This window comes from Alexandromys fortis, unplaced genomic scaffold, assembly GCF_014885135.2.
Source record: "Alexandromys fortis isolate MF-2015 unplaced genomic scaffold, M_Fortis_MF-2015_v1.1 scaffold_233, whole genome shotgun sequence".
In the NCBI taxonomy this organism is placed as follows: Eukaryota; Metazoa; Chordata; class Mammalia; order Rodentia; family Cricetidae; genus Alexandromys; species Alexandromys fortis.
In genome coordinates, this window is record NW_026068146.1 from 1,321,893 (window position 1) to 1,340,758 (window position 18,866).

The 18,866-nt window shown below is 50.6% G+C and overlaps 2 protein-coding genes and 1 long non-coding RNA gene across 28 annotated transcripts in view; 1 reads left to right on the plus strand and 2 right to left on the minus strand.

The window, feature by feature from the left end:
- Positions 1-93: 93 nt before the first annotated feature.
- On the minus strand, positions 94-10,199 carry Ndst2 (N-deacetylase and N-sulfotransferase 2). Of its 10 annotated transcripts, none has more exons than XM_050126989.1 (16): positions 9,813-10,197; positions 9,152-9,213; positions 7,238-7,335; positions 5,559-6,881; positions 5,271-5,358; positions 4,894-5,048; positions 4,527-4,799; positions 4,113-4,241; positions 3,810-3,992; positions 3,625-3,721; positions 1,979-2,102; positions 1,668-1,842; positions 1,294-1,464; positions 1,095-1,204; positions 834-936; positions 94-735 (listed from the first exon to the last, which is right to left on the minus strand). In XM_050126989.1, exons 4-16 carry the CDS (start codon positions 6,555-6,557, stop codon positions 610-612), a joined length of 2,733 nt encoding a protein of 910 aa, XP_049982946.1. In that variant the 5' UTR covers positions 6,558-6,881; positions 7,238-7,335; positions 9,152-9,213; positions 9,813-10,197; the 3' UTR covers positions 94-609. The 10 variants fall into 10 exon arrangements, with proteins under 10 accessions (XP_049982946.1, XP_049982948.1, XP_049982951.1 ...); XM_050126991.1 differs by having other exon boundaries at positions 9,760-10,197; XM_050126994.1 differs by lacking the exon at positions 7,238-7,335 and having other exon boundaries at positions 4,894-5,042; positions 9,813-10,198.
- Positions 9,220-10,761, plus strand: LOC126491388 (uncharacterized). Its single transcript, XR_007589390.1, has 2 exons — positions 9,220-9,547; positions 10,368-10,761. It is a non-coding gene; the product is annotated as an uncharacterized lncRNA (long non-coding RNA).
- Camk2g (calcium/calmodulin dependent protein kinase II gamma) overlaps positions 10,455-18,866 on the minus strand; it is a 57,339-nt gene continuing 48,927 nt past the window's right edge. For 8 of the 17 annotated variants that reach the window (XM_050127014.1, XM_050127002.1, XM_050126998.1 and 5 more), the window contains 6 exons: positions 17,887-17,935; positions 16,628-16,741; positions 14,811-14,886; positions 14,381-14,475; positions 12,735-12,979; positions 10,455-12,358 (listed from right to left, as the gene is read on the minus strand). In XM_050127014.1, coding sequence (XP_049982971.1) covers positions 12,747-12,979; positions 14,381-14,475; positions 14,811-14,886; positions 16,628-16,741; positions 17,887-17,935 — 567 coding nt within the window. In that variant the 3' untranslated portion in view covers positions 10,455-12,358; positions 12,735-12,746. Of the gene's footprint in view, positions 12,359-12,734; positions 12,980-14,372; positions 14,476-14,810; positions 14,887-15,450; positions 15,583-16,627; positions 16,742-17,886; positions 17,936-18,866 lie in introns of those variants that run through there. The other 9 variants (XM_050127007.1, XM_050127003.1, XM_050127010.1 and 6 more) reach the window with 6 other exon arrangements.

Below are 18,866 nucleotides of genomic sequence, written 5' to 3' on the forward strand. Positions count from 1 at the left end.
GGGTCCTTCCCTTCTTTGTGTAGAAGAGCTGTGGAAAGTCAGTTGGTACCTGCTATATTCTAGGTGGTTCACTTCACTGAAGCAGACAAAACAGAAAAATAAGGATGTTTATTAAGGACATTTCTAGCCCACAGCTAGGGCTCATATTCAGCTCTATGAGCAATTGTCCGACCTCATCCCCATTCAATGTGAATGACACTAGGGAGGCCAGGCCACAGGTAGATCCCACTGTCTGATTAAAGGGGCCTTAGCAAAGGGCCCTCTCGTGGGTAGGCATAGACACACAAGCTGCTGGGGACGAAGAGGGAAATAATGAATTAATACATTCTTCTACCCCCTCCCTGGACCCTCTCTTCCTCACCTCCCAGGTTCATAGGTCAAAGGTACCTAGTACCATAACAGGGTACCAAGGGAAAGGCCCTTTTTTTAGGCCCCCAAACTATGTCAAAGGAATGGATGCCCTTCCCTTTCCAGCTATTCCAATCCTGGGGGCCACTGAGGTAGAGGGGTAAGGGGCCAGGCCACTCTAATCCCCCTTTTGGGCCCTGTTCTAAGGCTTGCCCCTCAGTGAAGCAGCAGGCTTTTTGCTGGTATGAGAAGGCTGGGGCATCAGCCCACACTGGAATGCTGCAATTCTTCCCGAAGCCACAAGGGGGCTGGCTGTCCAAGCCGGCTCAGCAGCTTTGATAGTTCCAAATTATGGTTCCGGAAAATATCCGTAAGGAAAAGGCGAGACTGATGGGAGAAAACGTGAGAGGAGAAACAAACAGTAAAGAGTGCAGCAAGATCAGACCTGGAGGTGGAGCGGCAACCTTGTCTCAGGTCTCACTCACCTCCGTGTCCATGTCGGGGTACCTCCGGCCTTTACTTTTCCCTAGACAGCGAGTCTTACCACCTTCAAGTCCCTGGCACCAAAATCCTTTATCTTCATCAAACCTGCTCAAAGGAACAGCGCATTAGGTGTCAGGGAGGAAAAAAAATCAAGCCCCACAAATGCACCCTACCTCTCCCAGCCCACAGGGAGAGATGTCTCTTCCAAACAATCCCCTTCTTTCCCCACAAAAACTTCTTCCTCTTGGACCATGCTCTCCCACCTGAGGGTCCTTGTGTAGTTGAGAAAAGGGGTGATACCCAGGAACTTCTGGATGGTCTCCATCGAGGCTGCTGGGTTGATACGAAGCTCCTGCCCATCCACAATCAGCAACTGAAGGGACAGGGATGTGGTTCCCTCCATATTCCTAAGGCAGGGCTGAAGGGAGGGGACCCTAACAAAGGGTCTTGGGGGAACTGTACCTGTCCAGAGGGATAGTAAGTCAGCCAGCGCTGCAGGTGGGTAGAATAGTAGCCAGGGACAAGACAACGGCTCTGCAAGGAGCGAAGTACCAGAGGGGCCTGAGAAGAAGCTGAAATCACTTGGTAGAAGGTATAGTTCAAAGCGACTGGGTCTCCATGTGCTCTCTGGTGCTGCAGGACCAAGGACAAGAAGGGACAGGGCTGTGATCTGACAGTATTATACTGGCCATATTCTTGTCTGGTGACAATAGCAAAGCTACCCCTCCTTAAGGGACCAGTTTAATTTCCCTACCCTCATTCCTTTCTGTGTCTCTAGCAGTTATACCTTCTCCACCTTTCCCTTAAGGCCTAGTGGTCCCTAGCTTCAGGCAAACCTGGTACCAGGAGTAGGCCCTGTCAGCAGGGTTGGTGAGGACAGTGATGATCTTGGCTCTTGGTAGAAGGGCAGCCCCCCGCCGTGGTACAACCTCTGAGTCAAAGTAGGTGGCACTTTTTTCAAAGAGGAAGTCAGTGCTGGCATTGGAAGGAACAGGAAAGAAGTCCATGTACCTATAGAAGTAGCATAGAAAAAAGAAACATTTCAGTGGCAAGGCCAGATGTTTGTGTGCTGGCAGAAGCTGGAATGGGTTATTTTTTGGAGAAGGCCATGTTGCTCTGAGAAACACTCAAGGGGACCCAGTCTCACCAGTCGATACCCTTGTGGTAATTAGGGCCACTGAAGAACTGAATTTCCTCAAAGGTGCTGGGGCTAGGAAAGCTGCTTGTCACAGCGGGGTGCAGGCTCAGGAAGAAGTGCACAGCTGTGGTGCCTGCATGGAAGACAAGGACCAGCCTGTGCAGGAAAGCAGCTAGCTCAACAGCATCAGTTTGAAGGAACTAAGAAAACACTCCCTTCAGCCAGAGTAAAGTAAGAGAAGAAAACCCTGAGGGAGGCCCAGGAATGGGTTAAAAAACAGTGGCTTTTGCCTTCCACTTTATCAGAACCACTTGTAGCTCCCCTCCCCGTCCCTAGTACTCAGGCCTGAATCTAGAGCCCCCACGTGGGGAATACTCTTCCACAGACCTCTGCTTTTCTGATTTTGAGATTAGGTCTTACTAAGTGGCCCAGACTTCCATGAATACACGCTGTCTCTGCCTCCTAAACTGCTGGAATCACAAGCCTGTACAGCCAAGGCTGGCTATTTAATACACTTTTAAGACAGGATCTTATGTAGCCCAGGCTGGCCTCAAACTTGCTTTATAGCCAAGGATGGCTTTGAATTTCTGATCTTGCCTGTTCCACCAGACTGGCTTTTATGCTGGGGCTGAAACCCAGGGCTTAGCGCAGGCTCAGCACACATCCCAGCCCCTCTTTCTCTCTTTTAAATTCTATAGACAAGCCAGGTATGGTGGCTTACGCATGTAATCCCAGCACTTTAAAAACTAAAGCAAAGAGATCAGGGTGCACTCAGGGTTGGCCTGGGTGATATGAGACCCTGTCTCAAAAAAACTAAACAAAAAAAAAAAAAATTCCACATATGGGAGCTAGAGAGGTATAGTGGTATCCTGTGTAAGGCCCTGGGTTCAACTCTCAGAACACTAAAGGAGAACAAAGCTGTTACCACACTGCCCCTGCAAGCTGACATACATGGATGGCTCTTTATTAGTAGTACAAGTAGTATTTTTTGAGTTTTTGAAACAGGGTCTTCTCTCTGTAACCCAGGCTAGTCTGGAACTCAGTATGTAGCCCCAGCTGGCTTTAAGTTCACTGTAATCCCCCTGCCCTTGCCTCCCAAGTGCTAGGTGAGCTACTATGCCCAGTTTTCTATAAATGTGCTATATAGCTAGAATTAAGGGGGGGGTTGGGGGGAGGAGTTCCTGTCTCAGGGCTGTGAAAGTAACTCTGTAGATTAAGGTTCCCCTAGTATCCACATGGTGGAAAGAGAGACCTCAAGTTGTTGGGCACATGTATGTACATATACACGTAGACATAAAGGTGCGCATGTGCGTGTACACACACACACACACACACACAAAATGTAATAAAAAAATATTATGGTGCACGCCTTTAATCCCAGCACCCAGGAGGCAGAGGCAGGTGGATTTCTGTGAGTTTGAAGTCAGCTTGATCTACAGAGTGAGTTTCAGGACAGCCAGAGCAACACAGTGAAACCCTATCTCAACAAAACAAAACTGGAAAAAACTGAGTTTTCCTGCACACATGTTTACACATTCATACAAGCACACTAAATAAATGCAATAAAAAAAAAAGAATCTTTTCTCAAGAGACTTGACTAATTAGAAGTAGGCATGAGAAGGCAGCATAGGATGAACTGGCTGTGGACAATTTACCTGTCTTCTGTGGTCCCACAATGAGGAACTTGGGGAGTCGATCACACGTTTTCTCCTTGGACCAGATATCTTTGTGCCTCTTGTCATCACAGGGATTCTGAAGGTTAGGCCACGAGTCTGATGAGGACTAATCTTGTGACCCTTGACCCCCATCACATCTCTGTCAGTGTGAGCTCCATCCTTACCTGCCAAAGGGGGTTTCGCTCCTGAGGGAAAAGTTCAAAGTATTTTCGTGCAAGGGGGACAGGAGGAAGGGTCTGGAGACGCAGTCGTGTCCAGCACTGGAGGAAGCGCACCAGGCTCTCAAAGGTGTACAGGCCCAGTCGGTCATTTCCGTAGTTGGACAGGTGTGTCATAAAGACGCTGATCTACAAGAGGGTCCCTCATGTGAGACTCAGCCACCCTATCCCATAATCAGCTTTGGTGAGCGAGACCCTGGCTTGAGAAGTTTGGCTCTCCAGTCTTCTGGTTCCCTTTTGGTACCTTACCGGATTAAGTAGCACTGTCAGAAAGAGTTCTCCACCTCGGATGCTCCGATCTAGTTCACGAGAACCTCCAGGATACTCGTTGTAGAAGATCGTATGGGTGAAGAGGCCACATGTTTGCCGGGGAAGCACCTGAGAGGAAAAAAAAGTACAGTGACAGATGAGACACGAATGGTAAGATGGAGGGCAGATAAGGACCAAAGTCAGGAGGCATTGGCAATCCCTGGTTTTATAGAGGTTCAATAGAGGGTCAGTTTGAAGTTACAGTAACAAAATTTATTATCTGCATTATCAAGATATTTATGCCCTATTTTGTGGATGCCTTGGGCTGGCAGATGACAAGCCACATGTCCAGGCCAGTTAGAGGCCTGTCTAAATTTCAGAGTTTGATTGAAATTAGTAGTGGGAATCCCTCACCATGATGCCATTGTGAATGAAGCCACGGCGGTAGCGGGCAGGACGGAGATGAGGATACTCCTCGGTGCTGGTCACCTGGATGCCCCATACAGATTTCCAGGCCTCATAGAGCTGCGTGTGGATGGGGTACACGCCGGAGTGGTGGGGGGCCACAGCATACCCCAGATCCGTAGGAATCCCATGCTCCTGGGAATGGCATAGACTCTCACCAGGACCTGGTGAAGTTTGGGGAGTAGAGGGTAAAGAGGGTGGGGTGCCTCCACAGAAAGGAAACTGGAAAGGGTGGGAAAGGGTGTACATTAGGGAGGGTTAAAAAAGAAACATTATCTCTGGGAGAAAGTATGAGAAAGAGATTCAAGAGTCTCACCAAAGCAAACTGTTTGTTGAGCCTCATCTGGTCGGCCAGCACAGAGCGGTTGTGGAAGAGGTGTGGCTGCATGTGGCTCCACATGTGAGGAAACCACCAGAATTCTTTGCGGTGCTTCAGCAGCATGTCGTCCCCTGCGTCCTCCTCTTCTGTCCCTAGGATCACACACTGACTGCTGACCACAGTCAGCCCCTATGCCTTTGTTTTGTAGAAACACTGGCAGTCTTCCATCCTTTGGACATTACCGATCCCTGCCCATGGCCAAGGCTTTCTGTTTGCCGCCCATGTCAATCCACGTCTGCCCTAAACTTTGTCCCTTTCTCCAACGTGTGTGTCCAGGGTCAATACTAAAGAGAAAGAACAGGAAATGAGCTCACCAGTATGGTAGAACTTGCCCGAGAAGCCCAGGTTGAAGGTGAAGTTGGGGACTAAGGTCCTGAGTTTGCTCTGGGTGGTCAGCAGAGCCTAGAAAGAATAGTAAAGAAATGCCAAATCAGGAGACAACATACTGACTGAGAAATATACAGTAAGTAGATGTCTTTCCAACTATAAAAGGCAGAGAATCTATCTATGACCAGCTCAGAATCAAAGCAGGGAATCTGACAGACAGAGCTTGCAAATTTTCTAGCAAAATACACAGAAGAGGAGAAAAAAAAAAAACTGACCTCAACATCAGCCACCTTCATGCGAGTACCTTCTTTGCCCACAAAGATGTCATCAATGTCTACTAAGATGTAACGGTCAAGGTCCAGGCAGAGGCGCTTCCCAGTGAGGTATGCAACAGCATCAACGAAGACAAGCTTATGGAGCCAGAAGGAAAGGCCGTGTCCAAACAGCACCCGCTGTATGCCATCATGAAGCCCCAAGTCCTGTACCACAGTTGGGAGCCGGGCCCGCCCGAGCCCTGGTCCTGGCACAGGGAGCTCAGCTGTCCGATGGCTGGCAAGCAGCACGGGTTCATAGGTGCTATGATTGGACTGGAAGATGGTCCAGTCATCACCAGGCAGCGGTCCTGGCTCCAAGCGGCTGGGGCGGGTAAGATGTAGTAGTGGGGCAGAAGGATTCACTTGGTAGTCACGGAGCCCCAAATTTGAGTGTAGAAAAAGGGGAAAGCCCTTAAGCTGGGCACTCAATAGGCTATGCTCATGGGCTCGGAAAAAGCCAATGATGCCCACACCGTACTCCACACAGTACCGGTCTAGCAGCTCTCGGCTCCAGGAGTCCAGGTTAACATACTTCAGAAGGTTCTCATAGATGACCAACACATAGCGGCCATGGCTGTCATCAGTCAACGTGGGCATGTCCCCTCGGCCAGGTGCTAGTTCAGTGCTATAACGAAAACGACTAGACTCCAAAATGGCCACAATCTCCTGCCCCAATTGTGAGTATGCACTTTCCACAAACACAAGAACCACGGGTTCTGTTCGGGTTGTTTCTGGAGGCCTAGGGGAGCGAGGTGGGACTGGCGGTCGTGCAGGGCCGGCTGCCCCACTGCTACCACAGTCTCCCAAGGGCAGAGGCAAGGGTTCCTTGGCCTTGGGGCTGGTGGACACATAATAAGCCAGGAATCCCATGGAGACAAGACTGAAACCAATCAGCAGCAGTATGAGGCGGTGCAGTTCCAGCTGCCGAGCAGGGCGTACCACCTTCCAAAGCTGGAGCATGGCGAGGAGTGAGGAAGCAATGGGGACCTCAGGAGATGGGAGGGAGGAGTTCTGTGGGCCGGAATGGTCTTGATAGGGCAGAAGAACAGAAAAATAAGAGAAAGGAATTCTCTTAGGGTCAGTGACCCATGAGATGGGAACAAATTCTTTCAGTACAGGATAGGAGAGGCAGAAGGAGCAACAGGTTGCACTGGACAGAATCTACTGGTCTCAGGTCACCATGGCCCCTGGCCCATGCCTCAGGCTGAAACTTGAGCTTCCTCAGCTCTGCTGGTGGTTCTTCCATCAGAAATCAGCTAAGTCCAGAAGAGTGGCCCCCACAATCTGTAAGGCAGAGAAATCAGTACATTACTTCTCCCTTTGAAAGTCGGTTACTAACCCATTCTACTTATCCCATCTCTTACCCCACGCTCTTCTATGCAGGCACACGCCTGGACACACATGTTTGGGACAGTCTCTCACTGGACCTGGAGCTCTCGGTTCCAGTTAGAAGGAATGGCTGGCTAGCAAATCTGTCTGCTTGTTTTCACTTTCCCAGGCTGAGATGTGCACCACCAGACTTTAGTACTGGGAATCTAAACCCAGAGCCTCACACTTGCTCAGCAAGTACTTCACCCTCTGAGCCATCTCCCCAGCCCAGACGGTTTGCTCTATAGAAGAATACAAGGTGAATCCCATACCTTGGCTTCATAGCTCGTTCTTTCTTAGAATACACAAATAAATGTCCAAATTCTCTTTTATGTCCAAGCTGGGTCAGCAACACAGGTTATGAAAGAGCCTATCCAGAGAGACCAAACAGCCAGGAGGGTGACTGGAGGTCTGTGAGCAGTCTGCCAGTGAGCAGGAGCACTGTGGGCTCTCTACAGCACATCTCAGAGGCCTCATAACTCAATCAGACATCAGATAGGAGAAATCTCCTGAGTCTTAATCTTCTACATCAATCACACCCGTCATCACCCCCAACGGTACTAACGAACTTGCAGTCATGTGGCCCCTGTGGTGGAGGAACTTGAGAAATGGCAAGAGTTAATAATTCTATTAGTGTCTGAGTCCAGAACTTGGGAGACTTTCCTTGGCACTACCTGTAAAAAATTACCCATACCCTTCTCTTCCCCTATGCCAGAATCAGGGGAGAGGATAAAACGAAAAGCCGGAAAGCAAAGTGCAGACTCTATGCACTTCTCCTTCCTGAACTAACCACATCCTCCCTCCACAACAGCACAGGAGCATCCCTAAGGATGGAAGAAAATGAGGAATTGAGTCCAGCTATAGCAAGTGGATGGAGGGCAGATGATCAGAAGACAGTTTTAAGGGAATCTCACTTGACGGCTTCTTTTCCCATAGACCACTGCAGATTTCCATTCATTTTATCTGAGCCACTCCCAGGGAGGTCAGCAGCTGGCAATCCCTCTCCACTGCCACTCCACACACCTCAGCGGGGACAGGCAGAGACAGGCTCTTTCAGAATCCAGAGAGATAGATGGTTTATTTAGAGCTCGGCTTTGGCCTGGGTAAAACTAAATGACATAACTGAGCTGGGAGACAGAATAAAAACCGTGATGGGGGCTGGAGAGATGGCTCAGAGGTTAAGAGCACTGCTGTTCTTCCAGAGGTCCTGGGTTCAATTCCCAGCAACCACAAAGTGGCTCACAACCATCCATGATGATATCTGGTGCCCTCTTCTGGTGTGTGTATACATAGTAATAATAAAACAAACAACAAACAAAACTGTGGTGGGGCTGGAGTCCTGGGTTAGTAGCAGAGCCCATGCCTTACCATGCCTGAAGTTCTAATGCAATGGCAGGGGAGGGGGTAGGAGTCAGAGAACAGGTGTAGATCATAGAAAGAGCTCAAGTCTTTCTTTTTTCCAAAACAGAATTTTTCTGTGTAACCCTGACTGTCCTAGAACTCACTCTATAGGTCAGGCTGGCCACAAACTCAGAGATCCTCCTGCCTCTGCTACCCAAGTGCTGGAATTAAAGGCGTGCGCCATCACCACCTGGCAGAACAGTTGTGAGAACTCAGGAGTGTGGCCTGTGTTGATAACGGTTATCTAGAGATATTCTGATTAGCAGGCATTCTGGGAGCTTTGCTCGTGTTCGCAGACCTAGATTTAAAATGGTTCCACTCTTACAATGTGCAAATGATAAACATTTAGTATAAAGGATACGTCATATCTTTTTGTGGTTTGGTTTCCAATGCTGGCAGTGGAACATATAGCCTTGAACAGGCTAGGCAAGTACTCTCCCTGCAGTTACAGCCCCAGGCCCTACAATTCTGGTCCTTTCCTAAGATAGTGGACTCACACAATGCTCTCCTTGTGATGTTAGACAGTTTAAGTTCCTCCCCAGCCACACAACTACAATGCTAAGCAACTGACATCATAGTGCAAAGGGCACTGATAGGCTACTGCGGTTAGTAGGTTAGGAGTACTACATGCATCTTTAATTTAGGACATTTTAAAGGTTTTTCAGGATGTAAATCAAGTGCACTTGTACTTAATACAAGTTCGAAGAGGCAGGGAAAATACACATAATAATACACACACACACACACACACACAATTTCAGGCCCAGAGAAGTTTAGTAACTTACCCAATATCACAAAGCTCCTTCAGTGGAGGAACTGGGATTCAAAGGTCAGGCCTGTCAAGTTCCTGTGTTGTAACAAACTGCATTTTAACTTCATATCTAGAAGAAGCAGTAAGATCTAGGGAGGGGGTCATGTGAGAACTGTTAGGGGTAATACAATGACGAACACTGGAGGAGAAACGTGTGTGGCAACGGAAAGTTTCTGAGGGAGAAAACCAAGGGTTGTCATCCACAGTGGACAGCAAACAGTCAGGGAGGGCGGGAGGTGGGCCCACCACTGGGAAAGAGCAGAGCCCACGCTGTGGGGGGGAAGGCAGACCGATTGGGGACCTGGCCTAGATGATAAAGGAACCCTCCTGCGGGAACTAAGAGCTCACCAAAGAAATGAGGAGCCCACAGGTGGGGGAGCTGGAGGGGAAGGGGCAGGAGCGCGGCCGAGAGTTGACACCAAGCAGGAACCGGCTGAAAGAGCCTGGTAGTGACCCGGGCGAAGCAACCGGAATGGGGCAACTGAGGGGAGGCCAGCGGCCGGGACATAAGGCAGGGGCGCAGAGGGCCGGATGAGGGGCCGCCAGGACGACCCTGCGGGTGGTTACAGTGGCGACACTCACGGGGAAAACTGGGGGTGACCGCGGACGGGAGGCTGCTCTCAAGGATGGCTCACCCTGTGGAGTGGGCGGCGTCCCCGCTGTCCCCGGGCCCCGCTGCGTCCCGGGGCCGCCGGGCTTCCCTGCTCGCGGGGCCTCGGGCCGCGTCGCGGCGACTCCGCCATCTCCGAGCGAACGCTCCGCCGCAGCCGGGCCCAACTACCGCTTCCACCAGGGGGAGGCGGCGCGCTGCGGCTCGTGGCGCCGGCTCGGGCCCGCGCGCTCTCTGAGCGTGGCCGCCGCGCGACCGGGGACTGGGAGAACCCGACGGCCCACCGCCGTGCCCGGCAGAGCCGCAGCCCCGCAGCCCCCCGGCCTCGCGCTCGGGCCACCGACGCGGACCCCCTCCTCCACGTCGGGTGGCACAGTCTGCAGAGCGTCGGGGCGGGCCCAAGGCCCAGGCCCGTCCACTCAGCCCCGCGAGGGGGGGGGGGGGAGGGAGCCGTGCAGAGGGTGGGGCCACCTCCCACGGGGGCGGAGCGAAGGCACAGGCCTCCGCTTAAGAACACACTTCCTCCCGGCAGACAGACTCAGCAGCTCTGGCTGAGTTTATACCAAGTTTTCTTCTTCAGGCCCCAAGGGAATGGGAAAAGATGTTTGTCTTCTCCTGAAGCCCTGTCACGAAAGTTCCGCGAGCCTCCAACAGAAAGAACACAGCGGACTGTTTAAAGGTTATTTTATTAAATATCTTCAAGGTTTCATTGTAACAAAGCTATGAAGGGACTACCAACATTCAGAACAAACACTAATTTTTAAATTATTTCTAAGTCATCATGCAAAAGTTCTGCATCAAATGCCTTCCAATTCCTGTTTAAAAGGTGTTTTTTTTTTTTTAATAGTCTATTAATAGTCTATAGATGCTGACATTAGCCCCAGAAGTGGAGTAAGAATGCTAAGGAGTGGGGCTGGAGCAGCCGTATGAAGCTATGGGTCTCAATGAGCTCTAAGACCAATTGTTGTCTTCAAGCCAGCAAAACCAAACCCTGTGGTGAAGTATCTGTGGGCTGGCACGCAGGCTGCAGGGCAGGAAGGGACTAGGGTCCAGGGTCTGAGGCATGCAGAAGGTGCTTGAGGAGCCTGGCTAAATTCAAGCACCAGCACCCATGAATTTGTTCTCCTCTCAGCTGGTTCCAAAGCCTGTAGTTCTTTTCCCCAGCTCCTGTGTCTCCTGAAATCCACTTCCCCTTCCCCCAGTGCAGATGCTATGCAGTTGTTTGATGGGGGAACCAAGACCAGGCCAACTGCTCCTCCTTTATCTTCTGTTAATCTGCTTAGGGTACAGATCTTCCTGGAATGGAACTCCTTGAGCACAGAGGGACAATGAATGTAGAAGCCTTGGCTCTGGACCCCTTTTCTGGGTACATGCAGGTGAGGGGGTGATGCCCATGCAGATTGTCCAGCAGAAAGTCTATACTTCAGTTGGTCAGTCAAGAGGCCTCTTTAAAGAGGACACTCCTCACTCAAGCAGACAGTTCAAACTCAAACACAGGGAGAGAGATGGACGTGCAGCATGGGAAGCAGCCCGGAGGGCAGCCAGAATGCATAGAAACAACCACCAACTCTTATCCCACTGCCTCACTCCTCCCATCCCACAGGGGCACTTGGCAGAGGGACCACCATGAAAATGCAAGACAAAGATGGTCCAGATCAGCACAGAAATAGAACTGCCGAAAGTGGCAAAAGGAGCCCTGGCCAAGGTCTACATCCCTCCTTGCTAAGTTAGGAAAACCAACAGGAAGCAAAGTAGCAACCCCCTCCTTCCCCTTCCCATCCACAGAAAACAGGCTTCGGCATCAGGGCCCACGTGCATTGTGCATCCAAGAGATATGGATGAGTGAGTGCATGTCAGACTAACACGAGGTTTCTCATCAGCTTCATGGCGGATACACGTTTGCAGCACCAATTCTCTTTCTGCCTACATTAACTCGAACAGCACAGCAAAGTCCAGGCCTCCAGTCCTAAGGCCACTGGTTCTCAGCTGCCTCCACAGCAGATGGGCTGGGAGCGCGCATTCTCTCCCAAGTAGGTCTGACAGCCACGGCATTTTCTTCCATCTCCTTCTAGGTGTCGATGCGTGTTCTGAAGAAGTCCACTTCTAGACCTGGGGTAATCAGGCCACCTCTGGGGCTGCAACCACACCATGGCTTCCAAAGCTCTGTCAAGAGTCCTTGCCTGGTCCCCCTGAGTCCACGGGGGCCTGAGTCCAAGCTCACCTCTTCAAAGCTGGTGGGTGAGCCCACTGTCCATGCCTGGATGAGTCACACAAACTCCTGCCTTTTTGCAAGCCCAAGGGCTATCAGTTGTTTTAAAATGCATCACGGTACGAATCCCATTTTTTTTTTTAAACAATCTTTTTTTCTTAAATGTAAAAAACACCTCGGTACAGCAGAGACAGACACGAAGGGCGGGCGGGAGGGCTGCATGCAGGGGCGTGCATTGGCTGCTGCCGCTTTGTAATTGAATTGTTTTAAACCTCAAACGAACAGGACTGCCGCTGTCACTCAGGCCCCCCAGAGTCACTGGCTGCGAAGGTTCAACCTCCAGCTGGAATCTCCTGATGCCCCTGTTGAAACAGAGGGTGGCAGCAGAACAGAGGACGATGAGAACACAGAAAAAATCCCTGGGATTTTAGTACAATACACACATGGCTAAATCCACTTGAACAAGCAAAGAAAGGAGAAGCCAACATTTGCTTTACAGCATTGCCTCCATTGGAGTGTTTTACATGCTTTACTATAGTATCGTACTTGATCTTCACAATTAATTCATCATGGACCGGAGGTAGGTACCACTTTCTCCCTCTGTTGGTAACTAAAGAGACTGAGGGCTTAGCAAGAGGAAGACTGCATACACCAAGTTTGGGGTCTGTCTGGTTACAGAGCAAAGCCCAGTCTTTGCCACCCCTCCCCTGCCCAGTCCCTTCTCCCCACCAGGTGTACCTGTGGCTGAGTTCACTGCAGTGGTGCGGCAGGGGCCCCTGAGCAGTGATAGTGAACATTGAGCCACTTGCCATCTCGGCGGTGCCACACCCGGGTCTCCTCCGACTGGCTGGTGCGAGGTCGACCCTGCCCGTCGATGTACTGGGTGAGCCGGATATAGGCGATGCAGGCTGCGTCCTCCCCAATCACGTGGACGTGCGGGTTTAGGATGGTGGTATGGATGGGCTTGCTGTTCTTGGACAGGACTGCAGGGGGCAGGGCAGGGAAGTGGAGGTGGTAGGCATAAGGCTTGGGCAGTCATATATTCCTGCCAGGCTGCACCCTCTTTACTGTAGCTCCAGCAGCCATTCCTAGAATCCCCAAGTGCCCCCTCATTGCCCCCAGAGGCCAAGATCCCTCACAATATGAGTTTTATCCGAAAGGAAGAGAAATGTGGGTAGTAACAATAGCAACTCCTCTTTTCATTAGGTAGTGTGCTGAGGCTTTACATGCAAGACATGGGTTTGTTCACTGCTATTATTTTCTTTAAGGAAAAAGACTCAAATCAAAGAAAATATTTAAACTCAGGACCATAAGGCTCTAATAAAAGCCTGTGGTTTTCTACTTGGTTAGGCTGATGTTTAAAAGTTCTAAGCTCGCTTTGCCCCGTCTAAGGCTGAAGAGAAAAATCATGAAAGCAATACATTCAAAGTCATTTTGTGACTTAAAAAGAAAAGGCATATCAAAGTTTAAAATCCCTAAAGTACCCAGTTCAGGATCTCCCCCAAACTTCCAGGGTTCTCTGGGTTTGGAAAAGCAAAGGGAGCTGGACACCATTATCAGCATACAGTGTGCTTATGGTGAAGCTTCCATTCGGACTTGCTTAAGTTCATTCCAGTGCTACAGAAGCTGCAAGAGCCCTCCCTTAGAACCAATATAAACACTGCTTCTGGCTTATATACTAGATAGCTTAGATAGCTAGGGCATTAGGCAGGCAGCTAAGGTGTGGAGAAATCACAGGAGGAGAGTCAGTGAGGAAAATAGCTACAATGTAACACTCAGGGTAGAATAAGAGCCGCCTAGAATAAAGTGGACAAGAGGAAGGAAAAATGAAGAATGAGGGTCTTGGAAAGTAGAGAAAGAGATTGAGAGTGTGATGATTCAGTTCTGGGACCTCTGGCAACTGTTCAGACTATAAATCTCTCCCATCCAGATGCCTGGCTCCCGCAGTGTCCAGGGTAGTCCAGCCACAGCTTCTGACCTCACAAATCACCATTAGTGCTTTGTTACTTGCTTATACGGTTTTGTCCTGCTTTTACTTCCTTTACTGTGAGTCCTGCAGACACAGACCTCTCATCATTACTTGCTGAGATCATCTAGACTTAGTCTTGAAGGGTTTATAGTCTGTCTCAGAGAAAAGTGATGCTTAGAGGGATACAACAACCCTAACCCCTAATGGTGAAGATCAACAGGGCCTTGATACAGTTGCCAAATGAATGGGCACTCGTCTTTTAAAAGAGCAGGACACAGGGGGTGAGCATACAGAGCGGGATGCAGCAGGAAGGCCAGATAAGGTGGAGATGGGCAACTAGGGGGAAGGGTGGGTAGGGACAGAGGCGGGGACAGAGGGGCAGGCAGGAGTATATCAGCAGCACGAACCCACTCACGATTCTCAAAGTAAAACTTATGGAAATCCATCCCCTCCACGAGGTTACCAAGGGCTTCTGGCTCAAAGGAAGTGAGGCCCGGGTCACAAATCTTCCTGCAGAAAAGAGGGCCAGGGGTGGGGTGGGGGGCAAAAACAGCCTGTCAGGCCTCAATGGGAATTATGTGCCTTCTTCATCAGTGTGTCTGTCCCACAGAAGGTTAGCTAGTGGCTACACCAGACAAGACAACACTCCTCAGGGTTAGCCTTACAGAGCCACTCAGCTGTCCTGCTCTTTCTCCCATGTCAGGATAATAGGGCAGGCTCGGCTATGGGGGTCCTATGGGCTTAGGGCTCAGATATGGCCCTGTTCCCAGGAACATCGACACTTTTTGGAAAATAGAGGCGGACTTGGGAGACGAGCCATCTCAGGGCAATGGGTCTTTACTCACGTGTAGGCCTCAAAGTCTCCGTTGTTGATGGCTTCGATCAGTTGTTCTGTGATCTTAATGATCTCCTGTTTTCGCACTGTTAGGGAGAAAAATCCACTAATTTACCTGTTGGGCAACTTCCCAAGGGACAAGAGAGCCCTCCTCCGTCCTTCAGGGATCCCTTATGGCCTCTTTGTCAAAGATATCCTCCTCCTGTCTTTTAATGCCCTGTGCAAGAGGAACAAGCTGTTCTCTGCCTCTAACCACTTACTTCTCTCACCAGGGGCTCAGTCAGGTCGCAGTTACTACCCCCTTGTAGCCCTTACTCAGCAGTCCAGAACTTAGCCTTGGACCCCTGCCTGAGAGCAAAATCGAGCTAGAGATGAAGTTCAAAAGGATGAACAGAGTGTGGGTGGATGCTCTCTATACACCACTGTCTTCCACGGGGATTTCCTGGGATAAAGGATCTCAGACCTGTGAAAACTTTTGACAGCTTCTCAAGTGAGAGATGGCTACACTGCCCTTGGCTAAGCTTCAGAAAAACTGGAGAACTACACCTATGGAAGACCAACAAAAGACTGGGAGGCAGGCAGTTTGGTGCCCTCCTTCCCTACCCAAGGGGCACATGGTGATACCCTGCTCTCTGGGGTAGCTCACTTACAGACAGAGCCACTATTAGCAGGGGGTGTCTCTAGCGTAAGGGCGAGCTTGGACTGAGATCAGGCTAACCCTGACTGTAACTGGAGCCCCAGGCTGGTCCAGGCCACAAGCCTTTCCTCACAGGCGCAAGAGGCTGCAAGACAGACAAATGCGAGCATTAGAACAGTCCCAGCATGGCACAGCTGGGCACAGCTGGGCCAGCACAGCCAAGGGGAGTATTTGGAAGGGGATGGCATAGCTGAAGGTGCAGCCAGGAGGGACTCCACAGAGCACTGATAGGTGGGCAGCCCTGACTGAGCAGCAGAGGCTTTACGGGAGCCAATGAGCTCCATTCTCTCTTTGGAGAAGCAGGCAGGTATGCCCCACGTAACAATTTCCCCTGGGTCCCATCAAATCTCTTGCGAGGACCTGACTAGGGTCCTCGTGGGTGAAGAAGACTGGATTTAGAAACTCCCTAAGGGTGTGGTGTGGGGCGAAGAGACCAAGACAGGCATCCTTTAACACAAACAGAACTGCAGACGTGAGCACGGATCTCAGGAGCCCTGCCAGCTACCTCTGTGATGAGGTGGGGACCCCTCAGCAACCCCCACTTGGCAGATAGGGAAACTCAATCTCTAGGCAGCTCACACACTTCACAGACTTTTGAAGGTAGCGTAGCTGGAATTTATGCTTCTTTTTGAGACGGGGTCTCATAGTGTAGCTAGGTTGGCCTTGAATTCAATGGAGATCCTTTGGCTTCAGCCACAGCCTCCTGAGTGCTAGGATTCTAATTGTGTAGCATCACACTTAGTTAAGATTCAAAGTCACATCTGTCTCATTCAGAGCCCATGTTCCGAATATGGCTAAGTCTCAGGAAATGCTAAACCCAAGACTATGCACCACCGCTCTTACTCCCACCCTCATGGACTTGACTGCTCACGGTTTTTCCCAGCTGTTGCCAAATCAAGGCCTGCTGCACATCCCAGTGGCTTTCTGCTTCCCGTTTCCACGCCATGTTTTCCCACCCAGACCTGCTGGGGACTAGGCCTCCATCAGGCCCCTGGCTCTGGCAGATGTCATACCCCTAAAGCTGACTAACAGGTAGCTGGCCTAGGCTGACCAGCTCTTGGGGAAATCCCTGAGGGGCTTCAGGAAGAGCCAGGGAGTTGGAAGCCAGAATGTGCCTCCCTCACACTTACTGGCTGAGGAGCAGAGAGAAGGCTGGGGCTGCATGCCTGCAGAGGGGGCTGTTCTGTCCCGGGGGCTCCGTCCTTCGGGCACCAAGCTGCCATTCCCAGTGCGGAGCGGGGCAGCTAGCCAGCCAGGGCAGGGCAGGGCAGGGCAAGGCAGAGCAGCCAAAACAAACAGAATAAGGCAGGTGAGCGAGCAAGCCGAACAGGACCCAAGCCACTGGCACTGCAGAGCCGGGGCAAGGTGATACCTGGGGCTGCTGTGGGCACTGGACCACATCCCACTCAGCTGCCTCTGCCAGAGAGGCCTCCCAGCTGGGAACACTGTAAAGGTGCATAGACCTAAGCCTGCAGCTTCCAAAGGAGCCTTAAAACATCCTATACAAGGTCCCTTGCTACTAGAAGACATTCAAGAGGGGCTAGGCCACGAGGCCAGCAGAGATGATACCTCTTACTCTGTCAGAGTAGAACTGATCTGACCTCACTCCCAGCAGCATACCAACTTATACGTACACACTTTCAGTGTGTTTGACTCTCTCCGATAGGGTCCTGCCCCACATCCTGTCTTTTCTGACGGCCCAGCAGGAGGTCACTTATAGAAACTAAAGGCACAAGTTCTATGAGGCCAACCCAAAGAGCAGAAGATTTCCACTGGTCTGGCCTCCATGTTCCTCATAGCTCTGGCATTCTGGCCACTTCAAGTTTAGGCTAGTGATCATCACAGGCCCACAAAAGCAGCTGCATGTAGCTTCAGACACCACAATAGCTCTAATTCTGTCACTCCTGGTCAGAACTGAGGACCAGAGTGGAAACTCACCCCAGCCAGTCTGGGGCTGTCCTTGGTGTTTCTGTTGCTTCTTGTTCCTTTCTCTTTTTGAGGGGAGAGGTGCAGGGCTAGGCAGTGTTTTACACTGATTTGTACCACAACCCCTTGTTTTCATCTTAGAACTCGAAGTTCTACATCCAGAGAATTACCTTGGGTCTTAGGAAAAGCAGGACCGATTTCTGCAGACGCCTCTGCTCTGAGATGCTACATCATTATCGACAGCAGGAACAGCTCTCTAAACACTGGAGGAGAAGCCCTTTTTGCTTGGTCACTAACACCAGATGGGGACCTCAAGTCTCAGTGCATGGAATGTAGTTTTTAGGTCAAGCCCCCTATAGTGTAAGGAGGCGCCAATCCCAGCTCCAGGGACAGAAAAGACCGATCAACACTGAAGCACCTGGGTCACAGTTGTGGGCCCTTCCCCTCCAGGGACAGCACCTACCTTTAAGGTCTTCATCTTCTGTAGTGGTATTGCAGCTCTCTGTGGAGCCCTGCGGTCCAAAGAGAACATGTATATCAATTAGCCCTTGGACGCTTGGAGGAAGAACGAACAGGTTCCTACAAGAGATGCCCAGAAGAACCTGAGAGGCTCCTCCTTCCATCCTTGCTCCTTGTTCAGAAAACTCTTCAGGTTCCAAAGTCCTTCCTAGGCTTTCATGTCAGGGAAAGGCACTACCTAATCACTCACACTAAAGCTTGGATTCATTCATTCTTCTCTTCCTCGCACAGCAAGCTACAATCTGTCGGACTCTCACTGCTGCAGCCTCCAGCTCCCTTCCTGACACTGGGCCTTCTCCTTAGAGTTCTTATCTATGACGAACTTACAAAATACAGCTAGATTTTATCTCCCTCTGATAAAAACTACCAGTAGCTTCTCTTTGCTGCTGGAATAAATGTAAATCATACGGCCAGACACAGCGTGCATACCTTTAATCCCAGCACATGGGAGGCAGAGGCAGGTGGATCTCTGTCAACTCAAGGCCAGCGTGGTCTACAACACTGAGTTCCAGGACAGCAGGAGCTATACAGTGAGACCCTGTGTTGAAACACATAAACCATACTGAGAACCCTGCCTACTTCTCCAACTTCTTGACTCTCCTACGCCTTAGGCCTTTGCTCACTAAGATCAGCTGCTTGGTTCTTTCCAGCATTACCCAGGCCTTACCTCTGCCTGGCAGCCTGTCTGCCTCCTTCCCACTGATGTTTCATTTCTAGCTCAGACAGCCCCTCCGCGAAGCCATTCTCTGACCATTTCATTAAAGGCCATGTTCACTCTCTTTACTTTGTGCCACTTTCTTCTGAGAACTTATCACTACTGGATTTTATTTTATTTGATTGTTGGTATGTTATCTACTAGGTCTACCCCTCCCCCCAAATGGAAATTTATTTTGTCCTCTCTACACAGCAGAGTCATGGTAGTCA

What these genes read in the sequence shown, in the direction of transcription:
- Ndst2 (XM_050126987.1), bottom strand. Translation starts at nt 6,557, where the DNA reads ATGCTCCAGCTTTGGAAGGTGGTACGCCCTGCTCGGCAGCTGGAACTG. An exon ending in TCATTCACAATGGCATCATG is followed by an intron (nt 4,242 to 4,526) that starts GTGAGGGATTCC and finishes TTTTCCTCTCAG; the next exon opens with GTGCTTCCCCGGCAAACATG. An exon ending in CTTACTATCCCTCTGGACAG is followed by an intron (nt 1,205 to 1,293) that starts GTACAGTTCCCC and finishes CTGTCCCTTCAG; the next exon opens with TTGCTGATTGTGGATGGGCA.